At 39.2% G+C, this 26,273-nt stretch overlaps 1 protein-coding gene across 1 annotated transcript in view; it reads left to right on the forward strand.

Moving 5' to 3' along the window:
• Atrx (ATRX chromatin remodeler) overlaps positions 1-7,912 on the forward strand; it is a 158,726-nt gene extending 150,814 nt beyond the window's left edge. The window contains exons 30-34 of the mRNA XM_050130457.1: positions 1,388-1,537; positions 2,461-2,586; positions 3,438-3,533; positions 4,033-4,161; positions 5,070-7,912. Coding sequence (XP_049986414.1) covers positions 1,388-1,537; positions 2,461-2,586; positions 3,438-3,533; positions 4,033-4,161; positions 5,070-5,348 — 780 coding nt within the window. The 3' untranslated portion in view covers positions 5,349-7,912. The remainder of the gene's footprint in view (positions 1-1,387; positions 1,538-2,460; positions 2,587-3,437; positions 3,534-4,032; positions 4,162-5,069) is intronic.
• Positions 7,913-26,273: the final 18,361 nt, after the last annotated feature.

The following is a 26,273-nucleotide window of genomic DNA, read 5'->3' on the forward strand; positions in this document are numbered from 1 at the left end:
ACTTGTGGATATTTTCAAGTTTGTTTGCAATAAGCATTTTTCTACTACCAAGTACTGGGATTACAGTCGTGTACCACATTTAGGTTTGGTAGGTTTTTAAGTCAGGGTCATACAGTGAATAATCCTTGAACTTGTGATCCTTCTTCCATAACCTAAAGAGTGACTGAGAGCTTGGTGATGGTGGCACGTGCCTTTAATCCCAGCACTCAGGAGGCAGGGGCAGGTGGATCTGCCAGCCTGGCCTACAGAATGACTTCCAGGTCAGCCAAACTACAAGAGAAACCTTCTGTTGAAAAAAAAAAAAAGTGTGGCTGGGGTTACAGGTTTGTGTCACATTGCCTGACTAATGGTTTTTTTTTTTTTTTGTTTTGTTTTTTTGTTTTGTNTTTGGAGCCTGTCCTGGCACTAGCTCTGTAGACCAGGCTGGTCTCAAACTCACAGAGATCCGCCTGCCTCTGCCTCCGAGTGCTGGGATTAAAGGCGTGCGCCACCACCACCCGGCATCTGACTAATGTTTTATTAGCAAAATTATCATGTTCATGACTGATTCATGTTAAACTCGCATCCATCTCTCTTTTGTAATATACTTTCATAGTCATAATTACACAGAGCAGGATTTTATGTTTAAGCATTCAATTTTTACTGTTCAAAGACAGACTTAGGGCTAGAGAGGTGGCTGAGCAGTTAAGAACATATACCGTCCTGTAAAGGAGTTTGATTCCATCACATATGTCCATAGCTCACAACTGCTTGTAACTTAAGCTTCACAGGAATCCAATGCCACTAGCCTTCAGGGCACTGTACTCAACACACAAACACACATTGGCAAGAATTACTTGGTAGGAAATAGTGCTTGCTTCCAAGCCTAATGGCCTGAATTTTGAGCCCCAGAACCCATAAGGTAGAAGGAGAGAATAGTTTCAGCAAGTTGTCATCTGACTTCCACTTGCATGCTATGGTGTATATTGTAGCATACATGTGTATCTACACACACACCACACAAATGCAAATAATAATAATAATAAGTTCAGGACACCATTTTAAAAGACTTTGTTATAATTAATTGATAATGTATATCAATTTAAATTTGTAGATAGTCAGATGGGGTGGTACCTACCTGTAATCCTAGCACTTTGTAGATGGAGGCAGGAAGACCAAGAATTCAAAGTCATTCTTTGCTACATAACAAGTTAGAGATCAGTTTTCTCTTTTTAAAAAAATCTCTAAATATTTTGAGTTATGAAATTCTGATATGCGGTCTATTTTCTAGGTAATATATAGTATACATTGGAAATATGAAAAGCAGTCGGTTTCTACTCTTAACAGTTTAGAACTATGAAGACATGATCCAGAGGGGAAATAATTATGATTTCACCCCCCAAAACAGGATACCATACTTGCAGAGCTTCTTCAGATACACAAAGAACACATTGTAGGATATCATGAACATGATTCTCTTTTGGACCACAAAGAAGAAGAAGAGCTGACTGAAGAAGAAAGAAAAGCAGCTTGGGCTGAATATGAAGCAGAAAAGAAGGTATTTTGTTCAGAATGCTTTTCTCATGGATCTGTGTGGGGAAAAGAAGAAGCTTAATTAGAGTGCCTGTGATTTGAGTCCATTCTCTGCATGTATGCCACAATGAAATTTTTTATTTTATATCATAATGATCTGCTTATAACTGATAATTTTTTTGGAACTAGGTGCAGTGTCTGTAGTCCCAGATACTTGAAAGACTGAGACAGGGGAATTATTTGAACTCAACAGTTAAAAACTGGTCTGGGCAACAAATTAGAAGTTTCTGCTTTTCTGTTAGTCATTGGACAGAGCAATGAAGAAGAGAGGGGTCATCTTTGAAGGAAGACATTAATATAGTTGGTCCTCAGGTATAGGCTCCCCAGTTAGGAGTCTCAATTCATGGGGTTTGCCTATGCTTGGTAGTAAAGTAAGGAGAAGAAAGCAGTTTATATTTTTTAAAAAAAACTCCATTTCTGTTTAGCCCTTCCTGAATTAAGAGCTGTACATTTAATGTCAATCTCTGTCAGCAACTTTATTTAGTAATTCTTGGCTGTTTTAAATAGCAGCCCACTTGAACAAAAATGAGACTGAGCATGGAAACCTTATCCTAATACCTGAATCCCTAACTCCTAACTCATTGTGCCAAACTTCTTTAACATTAATATGATGTTAGGAGTCTCATCAGAATTCACAGAGTTCTCTCGGTCTGTGGGAATTACCAGAAGAAAAAAAAAAAAGAATATACCTTTACGGGTTAAACCTTTCCATGTAATAAGATCTTAGTTTCGGGTAAAAAGGGTGTTTTGTTTATGTGTGGAAGAGTGTTAATAATTTCCTAGATCTGAGAAAGTAGATTCTTTACTAAACCAGTAGGTGATGTAGAATTTCAAGTTTTTAATCACAATGTGAAAAGTGCATAACTTTTTTTTTTGTTTGATTTTTAGGGACTGACCATGCGTTTCAACATACCAACTGGGACCAATTTACCCCCTGTCACTTTCAGCTCTCAGACTCCTTATATTCCTTTTAATTTGGGAGCCCTGTCAGCAATGAGTAATCAACAGCTGGAGGTGAGTTTTAAAGGACAAAAGTAGTTAACAGGAATTAAAGGCAGTGCCAGCTGCCTTGTTGCCGGCTCCCACTGCAGCACTATCACATTCTCTGAAAGATTACCCTGAATAGACCAAGAAAGTTTTCGTTTATTTGTTGACCTTTTTTTACCAACCTAATATAGTAAAATGGAGTTTGTACAGAGCACAAAGGAATCAATCCTTGAATTAATGTAGTTTGAATTATTTTAATTAAGGAACAATAGGGCAGCTGGATGGCTAGGGAAATAGCACTTTGATCAATTATAAAAATACCTGGAAAAACAAAGTACTTAATGTTTGAAAGTAGGTTAAATGCATACATGAGTTTACAAGCAATGTAGAGGTGCCCTTAGGTATATACTACTGTCCATCATTATGACATTTGTGACTTAAAACTAGAATAAAATATTAATTAAATGAGACAAGTCAGTTATACCAACAGTTTAATAATTTAACTGAATCTGGTTTTGTTTTTAAAATTTACTTAATGGGTTTATTTAAGTTAATTGGTTCAATAACCCCCAAATTTACATCTTCCTAAAATGTCTCTTGCATCAGTGAGTTTTTTTGATTTTTGAGACAAGGTCTCTTTGTGTAGCCCTGGCTGTCCTGGAATTCACCATGTAGACCAGGCTTTCCTTGAACTCACAGAGATCCACCTCCCTCTGCATCATTGAGTTTTACTTCACTTTAGATGCTGAGTTTTGTTGCTCTCTTTAATTGTTTAGGTTTTAAATCAAGTGTTTTAAATTGACAAGAAGAATGGTCCGTGTACTTTAGGACTCTGCTGTCTTTCTACCCTATATAGCTTATTTCTTACATCCTTCTAGGACCTTATTAATCAAGGAAGAGAAAAAGTTGTAGAAGCAACGAACAGTGTGACAGCAGTGAGGATCCAGCCTCTTGAAGATATCATTTCAACTGTAGTAAGTAACTGACAGTTGACTTACATCAGCCTCCAGCTTATGTGCACTGCACATCATTTGTTTTAACGTTTGTTAACTTCTCTACTTTCTGGGAGGCGGAATCATGTAATCTTTATAATTTGATTAGAAATAGTGACGTACCAATAAGCTGATAACAATCTTAGACTGTAATTCATCCATTTTGCATAAATGCTGACAGAAATGGATAGAGTATAAGAATTGAGACATCAAGCATAGGAATGTGTGCATTGTTTGTATAATCACGTCTTAAATGTACCATTTATACAGATTAATTCCAAATAATTCTTTCTTCCAGAGGAAGCCAACACACATATAATAGTGGACAACTTAGTACCCTGTTTTCCTAACCTTGGTTTCTTTAGAAATGAGTAAAGAAAGGGGAACAAGGGTTAAAAAATTCTGACTGTATTTAAGTACCTTAATAATTTCCCCTCTGTTGTACAGTTATGAGGAGTAAATGGAAATGTCTTTCTTTTAGTGGAAAGAAAACATGAATCTCTCTGAGGCCCAAGTACAGGCATTAGCATTAAGTAGACAAGCCAGCCAGGAGCTTGACGTGAAACGAAGAGAAGCTATCTACAACGATGTATTGACAAAACAACAGATGGTAAGAACTTTGTCTCTAGGCTCTGTTGGATTGTCTTCAGTTTCTAATGAGTTGATATGACTGTAATAACCATACAGGATGAATGGTCATTGATTATTCTCAAGTTTTGCTGGAAAAAAACACACAACTAGTGATACTAAGATATTTGGCCGAAAGAGCGGCCCCACAATCAGTTCTCCTATATGTTTTTTATGGAATCTATTTCTTTAATTTTATTTTTTATCTATTTTGGACATTTAGAATTGTCTTAAGACTTTTGCTTCTATCATTTTCTAATATCTTCTAAAAGTATAAATTTCAGTATATTTTTGGAAAATGGAAGTGGTGTCCTGAATGTTGTATAAGCTCTTGCTTATCCTGAATCTTCCAAAAGATACCATATTTCATGATCCTTGATCATCTTTCCCAGCACTATCTTGACACCAGGGAATCAATCTCTGTGGCATGAGTTTTACTTAGAAAGCACTGTGGAATTGTACTTTTAAATTAGCTTAGGGAATTTGAGACCTTCAGGTAGGAATTATTCCTGCCACAAATGCTTTTCCCCTTGGTGTCTATCACTGAAATGTTTGTCTGTCATCATGTAAAATATTTAAGAGAATGACAAAGAAAGGGGAGTTGACAAAAAGTTCTGTAACTAATACTTGAGACTAATCACAGTGCAGGACTGCAATACAATAGTCAAGTCATTAAGAGAATTTAGTCCTAAATGCTGTTACTAACTGGTTTCTACAGTAATGGTATTCTGAATACCATCAAATTAGTAACGGTGATAACAATAATGTGTTTTCCTTTTGGTATGGTACTCCCTTAACAAATTGATTTTAACTCAAAACTTGATACTTGCGTCTTTGAGGCGGGACATACACTTGTGTATATATATATACAGTTCCCTTTTCTCTCTCCAGTTAATCAGCTGTGTTCAGCGAATACTTATGAACAGAAGGCTCCAGCAACAGTACAATCAGCAGCAACAACAACAAATGACTTATCAGCAAGCAACTCTGAGTCACCTCATGATGCCAAAGCCTCCAAGTTTAATCATGACTCCTTCTAACTACCAGCAGATTGATATGAGAGGAATGTATCAGTCAGTGGCTGGTGGTATGCAGCCACCACCCTTACAACGTGCACCACCCCCAATGAGAAGCAAAAATCCAGGACCTTCCCCAGGGAAATCTATGTGATTTTGCACTAAAAGTTTTAAAGGATTATTAAAATCATAGAAAGATCTTTTATTTTTTTAGGAATCAATGACTTAACAGAACTCAACTGTATAAATAGTTTGGACCCCTTAAATGCCAATCTTCCATATTAGTTTTAAATTTTTTAAAATAGGGCATACCATTTCTCTCTGACATTTGTCAGTGATATTGCCTACAATCTTCGTACACGCATTGAGTACAGAAGATATTTCAAATTGTTTTCAGTGAAAACAAATCCTTCCGTAACAGTAACAGCTCCACAGATTTCCTCTCTAAATTTTTATGCCTGCTTTTAGCAACCATAAAATTGTCATAAAATTAACGAATTTAGAAGTGAATAAAGATTTATATATTCGCTCTTTACATATAAAAACACACAGCTGAGTTCTTAGAGTTGATTCCTCAAGTTATAAAAATACTTTTATACTTAATCCATTTCTTGATTAGAGTGACTGAAATGGTCTTAATGTTCTTTTGACTGAAGTCTGAAACTGGGCTCCTGCTATATTGTCTCTGTGATTAAAAGTTAGATCTAAGGATTATTATAGACAGAGAAGCATGTGCAATATTCTTAAGTACTACTACTCTAAAGTTGGAGGAGCTTTGCAGTTATCTTAACATTGTATAAACAGCCTTAAGTACAGTCAAATACAAGGAAATTCCTTTTTCTTATTTAGTCTTTCTGCCATTTTTATTTTCAGTTGTATGTGCTGAAATAATTACTGGTAAGATTTCAGGGTTGTGGATTATCTTCTGCACATGAGTTTCCTGTCTCTTGGCACTAATGGAAACATACCTGTCAGCCATGGTGCCAGTGCTGGTGCTTCATCCTGTTGCTGGCAGTGGGATGCAAACTAAGAAAATCAAGTTAGAGCATTTGAAGAGCTTAGCGCCAAAGTTGTGGTTTTAGGCTCACACCCTGTTTTATAAACAACATCAAAATGGCAGAATCATTGCTGACTTTAAGTTCACATGAGGAATGTACTTTTAACAGTCCCCAGTACTGTCAGTATTGTGAAATATTCCTCTTAAAGATTAGAATCACTGGCTTCTATTCTCTCTTTTTCGCTTATCACCGTGTTCTTTTTTCCCGGTTCTTTTACATTTTAGTAAATTGATTTTCAGTTTGATTTTTTTTTTCCTGTTTTGATCTCTGGGGTGATTTTTTTTGCAAAATTAATTCACCCAATTCATGTATGTTTTTTACTAGAAAATCATGTTTTCTTTTTCTAGATCCATATTTATGAAATGTGACCTATAATTTTACTCATGTTCAATTTGATTGCTTGAGTTTATTCAATAAAAACATTGTTTGACTATGGGAGTCAACTCATCATAGCAACATCATTTATGAAATGATGTAACAAGTAGTAGAATAGCTGAAGAAAAGCTGGGTGGAGTATTTGTTCTAGGCATCTTTGGACTTAATCGAATTGAACATGAGTTAAACATTGAGCTAAAATTGAACATGATTTTATTGTTTGAATAATAAAAGATTTCCATTTTTATCTTGGAAAAACTAGTGGCTGAAACATTCGCACACACTGTTAATAATGGAGAATATGTGAGGTTTGGTGGCTCCACCTTTCTGTGATAAAACACACTAATTGAACTTTATGTATTTAGATACTGTCCCAGCCATTTAATTGAGTTCATTTAATGGGGGGGGGGCAGATGTGTGTGTACTTTGGAAGAAATAAAAGAAGCAAGATTTATGAGATAAATATTTGAAAGCAGTATGCTCTGGCCAACTGTTACCAGAATACTTTAAAACTGATTTACTAGACCTGGGAATTTTCAACATGGTCTAATTATTTACTCAAAGACATAGATGTGAAAATTTTAGGCAACCTTCTAATCTGTTTTCACAGTGAATGAAGTTATAACTTGAATAGTAATTAGAAGGACTAATTGGAAATCAGAAAGTTTGAAATAAATGTTGGACCACTTTGAATATACTCTTCTCACTTGACATTTTAGCAACATGATATATGTACTTTGAGTATAACATCAACTTTTAACAAATATTTAAAGAGAAAAATCACGTAAGATACTAAAAGCTCATTTTTATATTTGTTTTAGATGTTTTAAATAGTTGCAATGGCTTAAAATGACGATTTAAAAAATGTTGCTTGTAATACAGTTTTGCCTGCTAAATTCTCTACATTTTGTAACCTGTTTTATTTCTTTGGGTGTAAAGCGTTTTGGCCTAGAATTGTGATATTGTATATGTTTTGTCCCAGTTGTATAGTAATGTTTCAGTCCATCATCCAGCTTTGGCTGCTGAAATCATACAGCTGTGAAGACTTGCCTTGGTTTCTGTTAGACTGCTTTTCAGTTCTGTATTGAGTATCTTAAGTACTGTAGAAAAGATGTCACTTCTTCCTTTAAGGCTGTTTTGTAATATATATAAGGACTGGAATTGTGTTTTTAAAGAAAAGCATTCAAGTATGACAATATACTATCTGTGTTTTCACCATTCAAAGTGCTGTTTAGTAGTTGAAACTTAAACTATTTAATGTCATTTAATAAAGTGACCAAAATGTGTTGTGCTCTTTATTGCATTTTCACAGCTTTGAAAAAATCTGTGCACATACTGTTTCATAGAAAATGTATAGCTTTTGATGTCCTGTTTAATGGTGGTTCTTTTGCACATTTAGTTGTTTACTATTTGAGAGGTCAAGAAATTTGGTTTTTGAATCTGTTATATACTAAATTCTGTAAAAGGAGATCTCTAACCTCAAAAAGAATTTACATACCAGGAAGCCTCGTGTGTGTTGTTTCCATTTTGGTTGTCTCTGTGTAATTCAGCACCATTCCTTGCTTCCCTACATCTGTGCCATTCATTTAAGTCAAACAGGGCCACTACCCACCCATGTTTTGGGTGGTTACTGCCCAGAAGTCCAAGTGGATGCATGGAAGTCATAGTACCTGGCTCTAAAAGAACTGCAAGTTTGTAGACTGCTTGAGCATTCCCCACACCATCCTTTTTTTTTTTTTTTTTTTTTTTTTTTTTTTTTTTGCATGAATTCAGTTTCTTCCAGACAAAACTTTGAAATCAATTAATTACATGACCTAGTAACCAGGAATTCTTTGGAAGAAGGTACCACATGTTTGTGATTATTCAAGTAAAATAGGTTAGTTATTTTACGTGTTTGTTTCATTCAGAGTTATATTCAGGCCATTACCAATCTAGTATCAGTAGACTTGTTTCAAGTGACTTTTGAGTGTTTCAAAGTCAAATCTGTCTTTAGAGAAATAAATCCACCATTGTCCCTCCACCCCCTTAGTCTATAACTGAGCCCATCCCAGAAGTTACCAGGTTACAGAAATACTTTCATCTGTGGTTGTGTGTACATGCACAGGCACGCTCACACACAGACGCACACATATTTAAGAGTGATCTAAAAATTCTAAAATGCTATGCTTATTATCTGCAAAGGAATTAAACTCAGTATCACTAGTGTTGGATCTAAGAATGCAATAGTACCTCACCTCGAGTGTTCTTCACTGGGGTATGCTCTGCCACAATATTCTCAGTATACATAAAACCCTCTTAAAAATTCCCTGCCTGGCGCTCTAGTCCTCAGTTAAGGGAGTCACCCTAGGGAGGGTGATTGTGTGTTAGTGACCAGTACATTTGTCAAGAAAATGGAAGCCTCTATTAAGAGTAAGAATACAAACTTAATTCTCAGGGCATACATATCACAATCCTGCTCAGCAAGGCGACGCTTTACATTGTCCTGGACATTGTGCCTGTGCTGCCCTTCTCTGGCAGAGGATCCAGGCGAGGGTGGGAGCTTGGCTGTCATCTCTGAGGGATCAGATGACTACTAAGAATCCTTTACCTGTTCCTGTGTGCCCAGCTCCATCCCTGTATCCTCATATTAAATAGGTGTTGGCTTTCAACAACGGTGAAGAGAGAAGGCTTATCAGATAGATGATGGGGTTTGTTTTGGGTATATGAGGAGAAAGTGTAGTATTGAAAGAAAGGGAACAAAGGTCAGTAGGGATGGAGAAAGACCTTGGAATTCTGAATGAGTAATTTAATATAGAGGATAACTAGGGTTTGTAAGGCAGGCAATGTGTTCAAAGTAGCAGGTAAAGATGGAGCTTTAGGGTGGGGTAATTTGAATGGGTTAGAATGTAAAGTGAAGAAAGATTGGAGACTAGAAGACAGATAATGAGTCCTGGTATTCAGTGACCAGACTACAGATACTTTGAAGAACAAAGGAACCCAGCATTAAGAGATTGTATAGAAAGAAGATTTATATGGTGTTTCAAAGAAAAACCTACTTCCTTTTACCTGTGCCCCCAAGAGACCAAATGTCAGGATTCCATTTTTCATTTACTGTTTGATTATTTTTTCAAAACGATATATCCATTAGTGACATTTTTGTTCTGCAGAAAGTAATGTTTTCTCAAGCCAATTCTCTTTTGTTCTTTGGATACAGGTCTTCCTGGCTGGCCTCAAAACAGTAAGGGTTTTCAAGTGGGAGCCACTATGCCCTGCATCAAGCCAGTCCATCAAAAAGCCTGATCTATTACTTTATTCATTTACAGTGGTAGTGTCTCTTGGCAAGGTCTTATTTATAAGGTCCCCTAAAGGTTTTCAAAGTGCTTTGCTGTTATGTGTTAACCTGTATAATATCTATGAGAGTTGTGAGGGAAATTACATTCTTTTAATAACAGTAAAAATGAGACCAAAGTCAAAGCCATAGCATATAAGCACAAGATAGATTCTAGTCTTTTGAGTCATGTCTAATTTGGAAGGGGTGGGGCAATAATACTTGCAAGAAGGCAAGAGACTGTACCAAGTGATTCCCAAATTCCTTTTAGCTTCTAGAGTTAAGAGTCTGAGCAAAGCACTGTGAAGCCAAAAAGGCTATGTGTTTTCTAAGGTTACAGGGTGAGTTTGAGAACAGCGGTAGAAATCCTTTTCCCTTTGGCTAACCCTCTCCCCCACTAAGCTATACCTTTTCTTTTCCTCTAGTTTAGAAAAATGAGAGGTCTGACAGGCATTTTAATGACAAAGCAGATAAGTCACGTTGTAATTGGCTCTAATTACCGCTTCCACTAGCTATAACCTCCTTTATCTTTTGCCCAGAGGCACTCCCAGAGCTGTGTGGCTCTTACTGCCTCTGGAACTCATTGCTGAAAATGGAAAAAACATGTTTCCAAGGAGGCTCTTTCTTAGATCCTAACTGCGTGGTTAGAATGAGTGTGAGAAAACATCAAGGTAAATACAAACCGGCCTTTCCGAAGCCAGCTTCTAAAGCAAACAATTGGTGATTTCCCATTCCGTTGTTCACAACTGAAAACAAAACAAAAAACAGCTTAGAGCGATCCCTAAATGGTCCTGTCTGGATGAAGTTTATGGTGAGCCAGAGGAGGTGACATTTACATTGACACAGGATGTGTCTTCTTTTGCCCTATAGGTTCATAGTCCAATCATGACAAACATGAAGCAAACTAATAGAAGAGTGAAATAGTGATCTTTTTTTTTTTCTGTAGCTGCTTGTCCCCGCATGCCAGCAGGAAAGCAGGTAGAAGCCTGTGAATAAATCTCAATGAAAACAAAACCAAATTTAAGAAAAGGAGGCGGGAACTGGGCTTTAGAGCCATCAGAGGTCTTGTTAGTTCATCCCGGCCCTCAGCTTTGCAACAATACAGCTGGGAGAGGTTGGGCTTCAAAGCCTTTAGTGAAGCAGGGCTTCTTGGAGTGTATCCTATTCAGCAAAGGAAACAATTTACTCTATTTGTAGGGTTCCCACTCTCTTTTCCCACCTCCTAGATGCACAAACCAAGTGTGGGCCTCCAATTCTTACCCTTTTCTTCTCCATACTGGATTCCCCAAAATCTACTCAATACATACAGCCCCCTTAATAATGCTTAAGGGAAGACCTAGCATCAAAGGATGCTGGAGCTAGAAGGATGGTAGGCCAGCCTCTCTGATCAGAGAGAAGGGAGTGCGGTGCATCCCACACCTATGTCTTCCTATTGCAGTTCTCTTAACTCCCTTCAGATGGGTTACTACAATTAGTTCCACTTGGGGTTTTTTGTTCAGTCTGCCAGTCAATATTAGGTACATTTCCGAGTAATTTTACTGTAGTAACTTTTCAAATGAGCACTGTTTCTGGGACGTAGAAGAATATGTGAACCAAAATGGGGGTGGGAAACTGCAACCAACACACAGCATGAAAGGGGAAGACCCAGGAATATTCCCTAAGCCTTTAATTTGGCATCCAGCCCATTGGCCTCAGGATTTTGTTTCAGAGGGATATTTAATTTGTTTAAAAGGTTTTTCTTTCACCACACTTAACATGGGCTAAACTGATAGAATCTGAGAGCTTTATGCATCTCTGTGTCCAAGGCCTAGGATGGATTCCCTCAGCCTTCCTCAGGCCAGGCAGGTTCCCATAGGAAGTATTTCAAAAACCTCTATTTTAGAATGGGAAATTTCGATGTAGTTACCGGAACAAAATAAAAGGCTCTATGTTAAGAAGAATCTCTACCGGCCAACACAGTTGGCTCAGTGCTTAAGAGCACTTGTTGCTCTTGCTAAGGACCCGGGTACATTCTCAACACCTATATGGCAGCTCGCAATCCTCTGTAACTCTAGTTCCAGGGGATCTGTTACCTTCTTCTGACCCCCGTGGACAGCAGTTGCACATGTGCTGCACAAACATACATGAAGGTTCAACACTCATACATATAAACCAAATCTTTAAAACATATTTTAAAATCTCTTTAGGATATGCGGCACTTCTCTTGTGTTATAGAAATGTGCCATTAAGGACCATGAACAGCATACATATTTGCAAAGAACTGAAAGACTCAAAACAATTTTAATAGCCCACAGTCACCCCTACCTTGTGCCATTTCATCCCTCAGAATCTACTCCCACATAGCAAACAGGCTTTATTGGACACTTGGAACATCACAGGTCCAAATAATCACAAAGCCCTTGAAAATGGAGGCAGAAAGTACAGAAGCTAAGGATTTGTTGAAGACAACCATCAACCTTTGTCCTAGTTACCATTAGTCCTTTTTCCTATGGATTATGTTTGCATGTGTGGAATATGGACATGATTAAGATTATAGTGCAATGGGATTTCCATTTTGCTTTCCCCTTTAAATTATCCTAGGATAATTTAATTCCAGTGTCACTTAAGATATTCATGAATCTCATTTTGTTTTGTCTCTTTCTTTAGACAAGGTCTGCCTGGAACTCCCTATGTAGCTCAAGCTAGCCTCAAACACTGCAGTCCTCCTGCCTAGCCTCTTCGGTGCAGGGTTATAGGCATGGGCCATAGGCATGGGCCATCACACATGACTTTGTAGTAACATTTGCAGCTTTTCTTTTAAGACAAGGTCTTACAATGTAGCCATGGCTGACCTGGAGCTTGCCAGGATCCTCCCCTCTCTGCCTCCTGAGTGCCATGATGAAAGGCCTGTGCCAATACACCTGGCTGTTTTATGTGGATTCTTGCAAGGCAAGTATTTTATTGGCTGAGCTATCTACTTAACCTTGTCTTTCTTTTCATTATCTCAATCAATCTATCTATATCTATCTATATATCTCACCCACATAACAAACCAGGCACAGTGGTCCACACTTGTCAGACCAGTACTGGAGAGGTGGAGGCAGGTGGATCCCTGGAGCTTGATGGCCAGTCAGCCTAGCCTAATTGGCAAGTCCCAGAGTCTAATGAAAGACCCTGTTTCAAAACAAAAGGTTGCTTCTCCTTTGTGTGGGCTTTGTGACTTCCACCTTGGAAGGATCAGAAGGTGCAGAAGGTGATGGAACAGCATCACACTCATCCTCAGACACTTGTAAAGCAGATCTCACATTCAGCTGTGGCTCCATTAATGAGTGAATATGTGGCTAGAGGGGTAGATTATTGGTTTCAATGGATCCACGAGCCTCGAACTAGATGATACAGAAGAGGGCCACTCTAAAACAAAGGCAAGAAACTACTGGGGCAGATTGTGCTAAAAAGAGATCTGCTTTGCTACAAAGAATTTCCAACTAGAAATGATCGAGGATGCCAGAGGTCAAGAAGGTAATACAGTGTATCTTTTTTCCTTTATAGTTTCTTCTGCTGGGAGCACAGCCTGAAACATTTTATTCATATGATTTTGGTGGCCCTTAGTATTTTTATTATCAGGTGACAAAAAAATTGATGTGATATTTTTGTTACAATTAAAACAAACAAATGAAAGGTAGACAGACCCACCCAGACAAGCTAGACCATCCTCTGCTGTCTTGAAGTCAATTGATTAGCCACCTGATTTCCCTTCACCTTCTTTTTTTTTTGCCAAGTAAAAACACTCCAGGTTTGCCTCTGACCTCCACATGCCCACACATGAGCACGCCCTTGCATATGCTTGAATGCAATCCCCAATAAATAAGTGAGACTCTAAAACTAAATAACTGAAGAAACAGCATGATAACAGGTCATAGTGATGTATCATAACTCACAGCTATTTTTCTGTTACTGCAAGTGTAGGTTTTTATGCAGAATACTTTAATGGGATTCTTTATGACTTTCTGCGTTCTCAGATGCAGATACACTGCTTTAAAGACATGATCTTTTTTAAAAGCTCTTTTTCTCCTGCAGTACTGGAGATTGAACCCAGGGTCTCTTGCATACTAAGCAGGGGTTCTACCACTGGGTTATATCTGTAGTCCCAAGATTTATATTCATTCCCGATATGATTATGCTTACTTAGTTCTTCATATCCTCATTGGCTCAAGTATTGTATTAGTCTACTTTCTGTCATTGTGGCAAAATACCCGAGATAACTTGTAGGAGTCAAAAGTTTGAGCTGGACGCCTGGCACCACATACCTGCCATTCCAAAACTTGGGAGGGTCAGGTGTTCAAGGCCAGTCAGAGCTATACAATCAAACTGTCTTGAAAAAAAAATAAGATTACCAAAAGAGAACACCAAAACCCTTTTAATTTTACAGGCAAACTTTGCTTCATTTTTTTCTATTTTATTAATTGCCTTTGAGGTTGAAGCATATGTTTAAAATAAATTACATGTCATATTTGGTGAATTGTTATGTGCTTTGTTCATATTATATTGGAAATAGTGGTTTTTATTACATATGTGTATGAGTACTATATTCTGCATGTTAAAAGCAAATTTTTTATTTTGTTGCAAATGTCTTCCCTTTTACCTTTTATTTTATTCCTTTTTATATTTAGATGTGTCAAACTTCTTTAAATTTTTTTGATGGTTTCATTCTTTGATAGCATAGGTTTGTAATAACCAGTATCTTAGTCACTGTTCTATTGCTGTGAAGGGGCGCCATAATCAAGGCAACTCTTATAAAAGAAAATATTTAACTGGTGTCTTGCTTACAGTTTCAGAGGCTTAATTCAATCTCATCATAGTGGTGAGAATGACAGCGTGCAGGTAGTCACTGCAGCAGGAGCTGAGAGCTACATCCTAATCTATAGGCAGAGAGAGAAAGAGCCACTGAGCCTGGTGGATGCTTTAGAAACTCCAAAGCCCACCCCCAGTGACACATTTCCAATAGGACCACATCTCACAATCCTTTCAATCAGTTCTACTCCCTGGGGACATTCAAATATTTGAGTCTATGGGAGTTATTCTCACTCAAACCACTGCAACTAGAGAGAAACTTGAATGTCTTGAAAGTGCAAGAATTCATGGAGAAGCACGGAAAAGGAGACTGGTGTTGTGGGGGGCATCCATGGCAATCATGTGTGGGGGTAAAGATATACATGCTTATTTTGTCACCTCTCAAGGGTATATATCTTTGGTCCATTGAATTTTTTTTGTGTTAAAAATTTCCAAATGGAAAAAAATAAAAAAATTTATTATTATTATTATTACAAATTTTCACCTCCTCCCCTCCTCCCATTTCCCTCCCCCTCCCCCATTCCCCCTTCCCCCTCCCTCTCCAGTCCAAAGAGAAGTCGGGGTTCCTTGCCCTATGGTAAGACCAAGGACCTCCCCCTCCATCCAGGTCTAGGAAGGTGAGCATCCAAACTGGCTAGGCTCCCACCAAGCCAGAACATGAAGTAGGATCAAAACCCCATGCCATTGTCCTTGGCTTCTCAGTCAGCACTCATTGTTCGCCATGATCAGAGAGTCCGGTTTTATCCCATGCTTTTTCAGTCACAGTCCAGCTGGCCTTGGTGAGCTCCCAATAGATCAGCCCCACTGTCTCAGTGGATGGGTGCACCCCTCGCGGTCCTGACATCCTTGCTCGTGTTCTCCCTCCTTCTGCTCCTCATTTGGACCTTGGGAGCTCAGTCCAGTGCTCCAATGTGGGTCTCTGTCTCTATCTCTGTCCATTGCCAGATGAAGCTTCTATGCTGATATGCAAGATATTCATCAGTGTGGCTATAGGATAGGGCCAGTTCAGATGCCCTCTCCTCAGCTGCTCAGGGAACAAGCTGGGGACATCTCCTTGAACACCTGGGAACCCTTCTAGAGTCCAGTCTCTTGACGACCCTCAAATGGCTCCCTTAATTAAGATATATACTTCCCTGCTTCCATATCCACTCCTCCTACATCCCAAATGTCCCATTCCCCCAAGCTCTCCCCATGCTCTCCTCACTTCTCTCTCCCCATCTCCCCTTACCTCTGTTCCACCCCCACCCCCAAGCTCTCAGTTTTTGCCTGGAAATCTTATATACTTCCAATATCCAGGAGGATAACTACATATTTTTTTCCTTTGGGTTCACCCTCTTAGTTAGCTTCTCTAGGATCACCAACTATAGGCTCAATGTCCTTTGTTTATGGCTAGAATCCACTAATGAGTGAGTATATACCATATTCATCTTTTTGGGTCTGGTTACCTTGCTCAGGATAGTGTTCTCTATTTCCATCCATTTGCATGCAAAATTAAAGATGTCATTGTTTTTTACCGCTGAGTAGTACTCTAATGCGTATATATTCCATACTTTATCCATTCTTCCATTGAAGGGCATCTAGGTTGTTTCCAGGTTCTGGCTATTACAAATAATGCTGATATGAACATAGTTGAACAAATGCTTTTGTAGTATGATAGGGCATCTCTTGGGTATATTCCCAAGAGTGGTATTGCTGGCTTGGGGTAGGTTGATCCCGAATTTTCCTGAGAAACCGCCACACTGCTTTCCAAAGTGGTTGCACAAGTTTGCATTCCCACCAGCAATGGATGAGTGTACCCTTTCCTCCACAACCTCTCCAGCAAAGGCTATCATTGGTGTTTTTGATTTTAGCCACTCTGACAGGTGTAAGATGATATCTCAAAGTTGTTTTGATTTGCATTTCCCTGATCGCTAAGGAGATTGAGCATAACCTTAAGTGTCTTTTGGCCATTTGAACTTCTTCTGATGAGAATTCTCTGTTCAGCTCAGTGCCCCATTTTTTAATTGGGTTAATTAGCATTTTAAAGTCCAGTTTCTTGAGTTCTTTATATATTTTGGAGATCAGACCTTTGTCTGTTGCGGGATTGGTGAAGATCTTCTCCCAGTCAGTGGGTTGCCTTTTTGTCTTAGTGACAGTGTCCTTTGCTTTGCAGAAGCTTCTCAGTTTCAGTAGGTCCCATTTATTCAATGTTGCCCTTAATGTCTGTGCTGCTGGGGTTATACATAGGAAGCGATCTCCTGTGCCCATCTGTTGTAGGGTACTTCCCACTTTCTCTTCTATCAGGTTCAGTGTGTTCAGAATGATATTGAGGTCTTTGATCCATTTGGATTTGAGTTTTGTGCATGGTGATAGATATGGGTCTATTTTCATTCTTCTACAGGTTGACATCCAGTTGTGCCAGCACCATTTGTTATGAGTATAAAATGTCCCTCTCCAGTTTTATCCCATGCTTATTCAGTCCCAGTCCAGCTGGCTTTGGTGAGTTCCCAATAGATCAGCCCCACCGTCTCAGTGGGTGGGTGCCCCCCTTGCCATCTTGACTTCCTTGCTCCTTCTGCTCCTCATTGGGACCTTGGGAGCTCAGTCCATTGCTCCAATGTGGGTCTCTGTCTCTATTTCCATCCATCGCCAGATGAAGGTTCTATAGTGATATGCAAGATATTCATTAGTATGGTTATAGGATCGGGCCATTTCAGGTTCTCTCTCCTCAGCTGCCCAAGGACCTAGTTGGGTACATCTCTCTGGACCCCTGGGAACCTTGAGAAGCCAAGGACAATGGCACTGAGTTTTGACCCTACTGCATGTACTGGCTTTGTGGGAGCCTAGCCGGTTTGGATGCTCACCTTCCTAGACCTGGATGGAGGGGGGAGGACCTTGGACTGCCCACATGGCAGGAAACCCTGACTGCTGTTTGGACTGGAGAGGTCGGGGGAGGGGAGTGGGGTGTGGGGAGTGGGGGGAGGGGGAGGGAAAAGGGAGGTGGGGAGGAGGCGGAAATTTTTAATAAAAAAAATTTAATAAAAAAAGTCCCTCTCCATCTCTTCTGATTGATTTTAGTTTGAAGTCAACTTTGTTAGCAATTAGTATGTCCACACCCACTTGTTTCTTAGGTCCATTTGCTTGATAAACCTTTTCCCAACCCTTTACTCTGAGTCTGTCTTTGTGGTTGAGGTGTGTTTCTTGTAAACAGAAGAATGTTGGATCCTGTTTTCGTATCCAATCTCTTAGCTTGTGCCTTTTTATAGGTGAATTGAGACCATTGATATTAAGTGATATTAATGTCCAGTGGTTGTTAACTCCGGTTATTTTTATTTTTTGGTAGTAGAGTTTGTGTGTTTCCTTTCTTTTGAGTTGTGCTGGTGAAGGTTTGCTAGATGTCTGAGTGATTGTGGGCATGGTTGGACTCCTTGTTTTGTGATTTTCCTTCTATTACTTTCTGTAAGGCTGGATTTGTGGTTACGTATTGTTTAAATTTGTTTTTATCCTGGAATATTTTGTTTTCTCCATTGATAGTGAATGAAAGCTTGGCTGGATATAGTAGCCTCGGCTTGCATCCATGGTCTTTTAGTTTCTGCAGTACCTCTATCCAGGACCTTCTGGCTTTTATGGTTTCCATAGAGAAGTCAGGTGTAAGTCTGATAGGCTTACCTTTATAAGTTACTTGACCTTTTTTCCTTTGTAGCTCTTAAGATTCTTTCTTTATTCTGTATGTTTTGTGTTTTGATTATTATATGGTGAGGGGATTTTTTTTTTTTTATTTTCGAGACAGGGTTTCTCCGTAGCTTTTGGTTCCTGTCCTGGAACTAGCTCTTGTAGACCAGGCTGGTCTCGAACTCACAGAGATCTGCCTGCCTCTGCCTCCCGAGTGCTGGGATCAAAGGCGTGCGCCACCACCGCCAGCCCTCGGGATTTTTTTTTATCCTGTCTATTTGGTGTTCTGTATGCTTCTTGAACTTTCATAGGAATATCTTTCTTTAGGTTGGGGAAGTTTTCTTCCATAATTTTATTGAATACATTTTCTGGGCCTTTGAGCTGTAATTCTTCTCTTTCATGTACACCTATTATCCTTAGGTTTGGTCTTTTTATTGTGTCCCAGATTTCCTGAATGTTTTGTGATGAGGATTTGCTGTTTTCTTTGATCAGTGCGTTTATTTTCTCTATGGTGTCTTAAAAATCTGAAATTCTTTCTTCTATCTCTTGTATTCTGTTGGTTATGCTTGTTTCTGTAGTCTTTGTTCGTTTACCTAGATTTTCCATATCCAGCTGGCCCTCGGTTTGTGTTTTCTTCATTGCCTCCGTTTCAGTTTTCAAGTCTTTAACTGTTTCCAATATCTGTTTGATTGTTTTTTTCTTAGTTTCCGAGGATATCATTTACAGATTTACTCATTTCTTCAAACTTTTTGTTATTCTTCTCATCAATTTCTTTAAGGGAGTTTTTCATCTCCTGTTTAAGGGACTCTATCACTTTCATAAAGTCATTTTTTTTTTCTGCTTCTTCTGGATTAGGGTGTAAGTTTGCTGGGTTCTGGAGTTTTCATGTTGTTTTTCAGATTGTTGGGGGAATTTTTGGATTGGCGCCTGCCCATCTCTTCCTCAGAATGCTCCCCGATGGATCTTCTGGTACAGGATCAGGTACCCTTGTTGGCCAGGGACCTCGCAGACAAAAGGCCTATCTTGCTTCAGGCAGGCTGTTGAAACAAAAGAACTCCGGCCCTGGTTGCTCTCACCACCCAGTCCCAGCACCGAAAAGGGCTGAGCTGGGGAATCTTATGATCCCAAAGAAGGGAGGAAGAAGGGGGGGGGTTTCCTGGGTGCAAGCTGGGATGGGATAGGAAGAGAGAGGCAGGAGCCGGGGAGTGTAGCCCCTGTAGAATGACCAGGAAGTATAGGGGGTTGAGAAATGTCTGCGCTCCCTCCCCCGGGCTGCTGCTGCAGGTCAGGAACTCACTCACCCCTGTCGGTCCGTTGAATTTTTAAAAGATTTATTTGTATTTTATGTATACGGTTGTTTTACTTGCAAGAAGAGCAAGTTGAATCCAGTCCTTGTTCTATTGATTTTTGTGTATTCATGTGTGTGATCTCATGAACTGTCTTGGGCATGCTAGGCAAGAACTCTACAACTGAGTACTCATCATCTTGTCTATAAGGATGCTACTACAAATGAATGGGAGAAGTGTCTCAACCAGTGACACTTCAGATACTAGGAGTATCTGAATATACACATACAAAAGAATGAAGTTGGATCTCTACCTCACACTATATTCAAAACTCTACCCAAAATGATCAGTGACCTAAATGTAAAATATAAAACCATAAAGCTAGAAGGCATTGGGTTAGGTCACAATTTCTTATATATGACAACAAAAATAGGAGTCATAAGAGAAGAAAAAAGAAGTAAAGAAAGGAGGAAGGAAGAAAGAAGGAATACCATATGGTAAAAGAAAACATTTGCAAACAATTTTTCTGATAAAAGGTTAAAAATTAAAACTTTTGTGCACTACATGACATTGTTAAGGCCAGGTATTATGACATACCTGTAAACCTAACACTTGAGTGGATAAAATATAAAGATTGCCACAAATCTGAACTTATCCTGGCCTACCCTGTAAGGAAAGCCTGTGCTACAATGTGAGGTCCTGTTTTAACCCTCACCTACAAAAATGACATTACCAAGAAAGTGATGGGGTTAGAGATTTTGCTCAGTGGCAGAATGCTTGCTGGCAAACGCAAAGCCTTGAATTTGATAATGGGGTGGGTAGAGAGGGAGAAGGAGGAAGGGGAAGGAAGGAAGGAAGGAAGGAAGGAAGGAAGGAAGGAAGGAAAGAAGGAAGGAAGGAAGGGGGAGGGAGGGAGGGAGGGAAGGAGGGAGGGAGGGAGGGAGGGAGGGAGGGAGGGAGGAAGAAGAGACTGAAGTAGGGGAGAAATATTTACAAATCATATAGCTAATACTGGATTTACATGAATGGAGACAGGCTTACACCTAGTACTCCAGAGGCTGAGGCTGGAGGATTGTGAGCTCAAGGCCAGTATAGCCTGCATAATGAGGCCTTGTCCCAAAAATCAAGACTATATAAATAAACTTAATAACATAAGACAAAACCACTTAAATGCACCAAGAGCTGAGTGGGGATGGCACACACCTGCAATGGAAGCACTTCAGAGCCGTGGGTAGGTAGGCCATACATTTGAGGCCAGCATAGGCTAGATAGTGAAAACTTATTTTTGAAAACCATACAAAACCCAGCAATATTTCTATATGCTAATAGCAATCTAGAAAAAGACTTCAGACGACAATTCTAAATATAATAGCAATGAAACGTAGTTCATTGTGATCATATTTAAATCACTGATGAAAATCAGGAAAATATTAAAACATATGTCCTATGCCCATGAATTGGAAGAATTCCTACTGTTAAGATGCCCATATTACACAAAGTGACCTACATATGCAACACAGCCCTACCAGAATTCCAATTATTTTTTTATTTTTTATTTTTTTTTATAGAAAGGGTCTCACTGTGTAGTTATAGCTGTTCTGGAACTCACTCTGTTGACCAGCATGGCCTCAAACTCACAGAGATCTGCCTGATCCTGCCTCCCAAGTGGTAGGATAAAAGGTATGAAGTGCCCTACTTGGCCACCAATTCCATTTTTTTACAGAAAGAATAAAATCAATCCTTAAATGTGTACAGAACCACAAAAGAATTCAAATAGCAGATGGAGATAGTTTGGTGGTATGTATGTATGTATGTATGTATGTATGTATGTGGGTAGATAGATAGATAGATAGATAGATAGATAGATAGATAATTAGGGATGGAACACAGTACCTTGCTTATGGTAGGCAAGTGTTCCTTGCCTAACTGAACTACTTCTCCAGATCCTGAAGCCAAAGCAATTTTGATGAAAAGAACAAAGTTGGAGACATCATAATCCCTGATTTCAATATATTATAAGGAAATTGTAATTGAAACAGCATTGTACTGGCATAAAAAACAGACATATCAACCACTGGAACAGGATTTGAAAGGCCAGGAATAAATTCATGGATTGATGGTCAATTTGTTTTCAGAAAAGTTGCCAAGAATACATATTGTAGAAAGGATAATCCCTTCAATAAATGGTGTTGGGGAAAGTGGATATCCACATGCAAAAGAATGAAATTTGATCTTTACTTCACACCATCTGCAAAAATCAACTTAAAACGGATTAAGAAATTAAATGTATGACTTGAAACTGTAAAATTACTAGAAGAAAACATACAAGAAATGTTCCACATTGAACTGGGCAAGGGTTCTTTGGATATGATCCACAAAGCATAGGACTCAAAGGAAAACGAGGGAAGGAGGGAAGGAGAGAGAGAGAGAGAGAGAGAGAGAGAGAGAGAGAGAGAGAGAGAGAGAGATGTAATCCCAGAATTTGGATCAGGTATGTTATCGTGAGAAGGTTTGTTCCATCCAAAACTAAAGCTAGTTCAAGGTCACCTTGGACTGCTTGAGACTCTTTCAAAAAATAGAAGAAAAGAAAGTGGGGAGTAGTGAAGGAAGAGAGAGGTAAACAAATGAAGGAAGGAAAGGAGGAAGGAAGAAAGAAGGAATACCATATGGAGTAAAAGAAAACATTTGCAAACAATTTTTCTGCTAAAAGGTTAATATCCAAAACATGCAAGGAACTCAAACAACTCAATAGGAATAAAATAAACAATGCAATTAAAAACTGAACAAAGGGGGCTGCGGACTAGCCCAGGGACAGAATACTTGGCTATTACAGCACTTTGTGTTCCATTTCTGGCATTGCCAAACAAAATGAAGCAAAACAAAGGGGAACAGGGCTGACCAGATGGACAGGTGCTTCTCAGAAGACCACATGCCAATGGCCAGAAGGTATAGGAAAATGCTGAGCTGAGCAAAACTAATTTTCAGGGAATGCAAACCCAAACCTCAATGCACCTGGCCGCAGTACAATGGCTGTGAAAAAGACTAAGTCTCCCTTAGATCCCTGGACTCTGTATTTCCAAGCAATTTACCAACACACGTGAGGTGGGCTGAGTGGGATGACTTAGATATCTATGCAAGCATGAAAACTGAGTGTGAATCTCCAGCACCCACATAAAAAATTGGGCGAGCCCATCTATTAATCTCAACACTGGGGAGACAGAGACAGGAACATTTCCAGGGGCTCATTGGTCAGCCAGCCTAGCCTAATTGGTGAACAGAGATTTGCTGAGACACACTGTCTCAAAGAAGTAAGATGGAGAGTGTCCGAGGAAGACATTCAAAGTCAAGCCCTGGCCTCCTGATGTATGTGCATACACGGGCACACACCCATACAAACATGCACGTGGACCAGGCTAAGTGCTGGTGAGGATGTAACAGAAAGGGAATCATGGCACATGGTACACTATTGGCGGGAATGGACATTAGGATAGCCATTAGAGAAAGCAGTATGGTGAACCCTTAAAACAGAGTCTTTAATTCTAGCACCCAGAAAGCAGACGCAGGCAAATCTCTGTGAGGTTGAGGCCAGGTTGATCTACATGTCGAGTGTCAGGCCAGCCAGGACCACACAGTGAGACCCTACCTCAAAACAACAGCAACAATTAAAATGGTATTGGCTGCGCACCACATCTGTGTGCCACATCTGTAACCCCAGCATATAGGAAATAGAGGCAGGAAGGATGTGAGTTTGGGACCAGCCTAGGCTATCTGTCAAAGCCCTTTCACAAACAGACAGACAGACAAAAGTCCTGTCCTATGAGTCAGCAGTCTCACTGTCGAGAAACCAAAGGAAATAAAATTAATAGTCGAAGAGACTCTTACCCATGAGTTCATTGTAGCAATAGCCAAAATATAGATTCATCCTCAGAACTAAGCAAGGGTGAACAAATAAAGGAACAATAGTCTAAACACATTGGAATACTAGTGCTTTATTAATTGTATTTATTTATTTATGGCTGTATTGAGACATTGTCTACTCACTAAACATCTCCTTGTATTTGGGGTCTTTCTGCCTCCATCTCTCAAATACTTTGGTTCCATGTTTATACCACCTTGCTTCCTTTTATGTGAAGACAAATATTCTACTACTTGACTCACATTTCCAGCCCCAAGAATATTAGTTTGTAAAAAAAATTATCTCTCTTTTTTTGGTGGGGGCAATTGTTTGTTTGGTTTGGATTTGAGACAGGTTCTCACTGTGTAGCTTGATTGGCCTAGAACTAGATGTTGCAGATCAGGCTGGCCTCAAATTCTTATAGAAATCTGCCTGTCTCTGCCTTACAAATGTTGGGAGTAAAGGTATGTGCCGCTACAGCTGGTTTTAAAAAGAAATCTTGACGTTTGTGACAATATGATGAGCTTGTAAGTCTTTATGCCATGTGCAATAAGGCAGACACAAAAGACAAATACCACTTGGTTTTGCTTGTATGTACAATCTCAGGGGAAAACATATCAAGCTTCAAGGTGCAGAGAGTTAGGATGATGGTTATCGGGGGTGGGGTGGAGAATTGGCATAAGGATGGTTGTTTTGAAATCTGTTGTACAGTAGGGTGATAATAATGAATGATAATGTATATTTCGAAACAAAACTTAGAGCTGGAGAGATGGCTCAACAGTTAAGAGAACTCATTGTTCTTTCTTAGAACCTGGGTTTGCTTCCCAGCACCCACATGATGCCTCACAACCATCCAAGACTCCAGTTCAAGGGGATCATATACCCCCTTTGATCTCCTTAGGCACCAGGTACACATGTGATGCACATACATACATGCAGACAAAACACTGACACACATAAAACAATTTAATATATCTAGAAACAAAACAACCTTATAGGTCGTCTCACTACAAAACAAGTGTGGCAATTAATATGTTGATTAGCCTTAGTCAATCATTCAGCATTGTACATATATTTTAAATTATTAGATTATATCCTATAAATATATGCAATTATAATTTGCCAGTTAAAACTGGTACAACTCAAAACATCATAATGAGAAACTAGTTCATACTTAATTAGTATTGATATAGGTATGAGTAATTTGCATTAGTATAGATTTTGCTTTATTGATAGAGATTTAAGGTCAATTTTGTTACATGTATATGTATTTCTAATCTTGATTAAGGTATTGTGATTGTGTAGTTCACTTAAAAATGTAATGTATATAGGTTGTTAATGGATAATCATAGATAATAGTCAAGCTTGTAGTTATGTTAGTTAGATTTTCTAGATGTGCATAGATATATTTCAGATGGGCATTCTTCATATGTTTCAAAGGCTAGAGAATATGACATTTAAAATGTTTTAATAACTTAGGACTTTTTATGACAATGAGACACGTCTGCTCCTGGCAGCACCAATTTACTTCAAGAGGACGATGGGCATCAAAGAGGATCCTTATGGAGTTTGATAGCCATTTGGGCAAGAAACTGCTCTTGCCTGGACTATTGCATAAACTGGACACAGAAAACCCTCAGAGAGAGGACTGCTGAAATTGCCTAAAGATGACCTTTTGGGGTTCCTGATTCATGAAGGAGTCTGTGAGACATTCTGCAGGACACAGCAGATATGACTGAACTGCCTTTGAAATTTCCTCCTTCATGGAAATGTCTCTGGATACTATGGGCATGAAGGCCGAAGATGGATGCCCCAGTGGTATGAAAGAACTTTGGGTGGCTGTCCGGGCAGCGAGATGTCTCTGTGATTTCTAGAGTTTTGTAAGTTGCTTACTTCTCATTTACTTAGGTAATATTATATCCTTCTGGAGTCTTTGATGGAGTTGAAGACTAGATAGATAGTTATAGTTTTCCTTAGTTATGATAAAAGATAAAGTAGATGTAAATATTGTAACTGTAATTCTTGCTTTATAACTGTTTTGTTATATGTAATTTTGCTATGTTAAAGTGAAAGCCTTTCCTTTTTGTTTAAACAGAAAAAGGGGAAATGATGGAGGAAGGTCATTGGCTAATAAAGAAACTGACTCGGCCCATTTGATAGGCTAGCCTTTAGGTGGGTGTAGTAAACAGAAGAGAATGCTGGGAGGAAGAGGAAGTGAGCTCAGATTCGATAGCTCTCCTCTCTGAGGCAGACGCGATGAAGCTCCGACCCAGGATGGACGTAGGCTAGAATATTCCTGGTAAGCACACCTTGGGGTGCTACACACATTAATAGAAATGGGCCAGGCAGTGTTTAAATGAATACAGTTTGTGTGTTGTTATTTCGGGACATAAGTTAGCCAGGCGGCTGGGAGCAGGGAGGCAGGAATGCAACCCACAGCTCCCTCAACATAGTATGACTATAGGAATGATGAGAAACAAGTGGAGGTTAGGATGTACAGATGTTAGAGGCCAGCCAGGTGTGCTGTCATAAGCCTGTAATCCCAGCATTCAGGGGTTTGAGGCAGGAGGACTGTGATTTCAAGGCCAGCCTGGGCTATATATTGAGACATTGTTTCAAAAAAAAATCTAAGAGGTGAAAAAAAAAGAAAAGAAAAACCGGAACTCTCTACAAAATG

Source organism: Alexandromys fortis, unplaced genomic scaffold, assembly GCF_014885135.2.
Source record: "Alexandromys fortis isolate MF-2015 unplaced genomic scaffold, M_Fortis_MF-2015_v1.1 scaffold_326, whole genome shotgun sequence".
Lineage (NCBI taxonomy): Eukaryota > Metazoa > Chordata > Mammalia > Rodentia > Cricetidae > Alexandromys > Alexandromys fortis.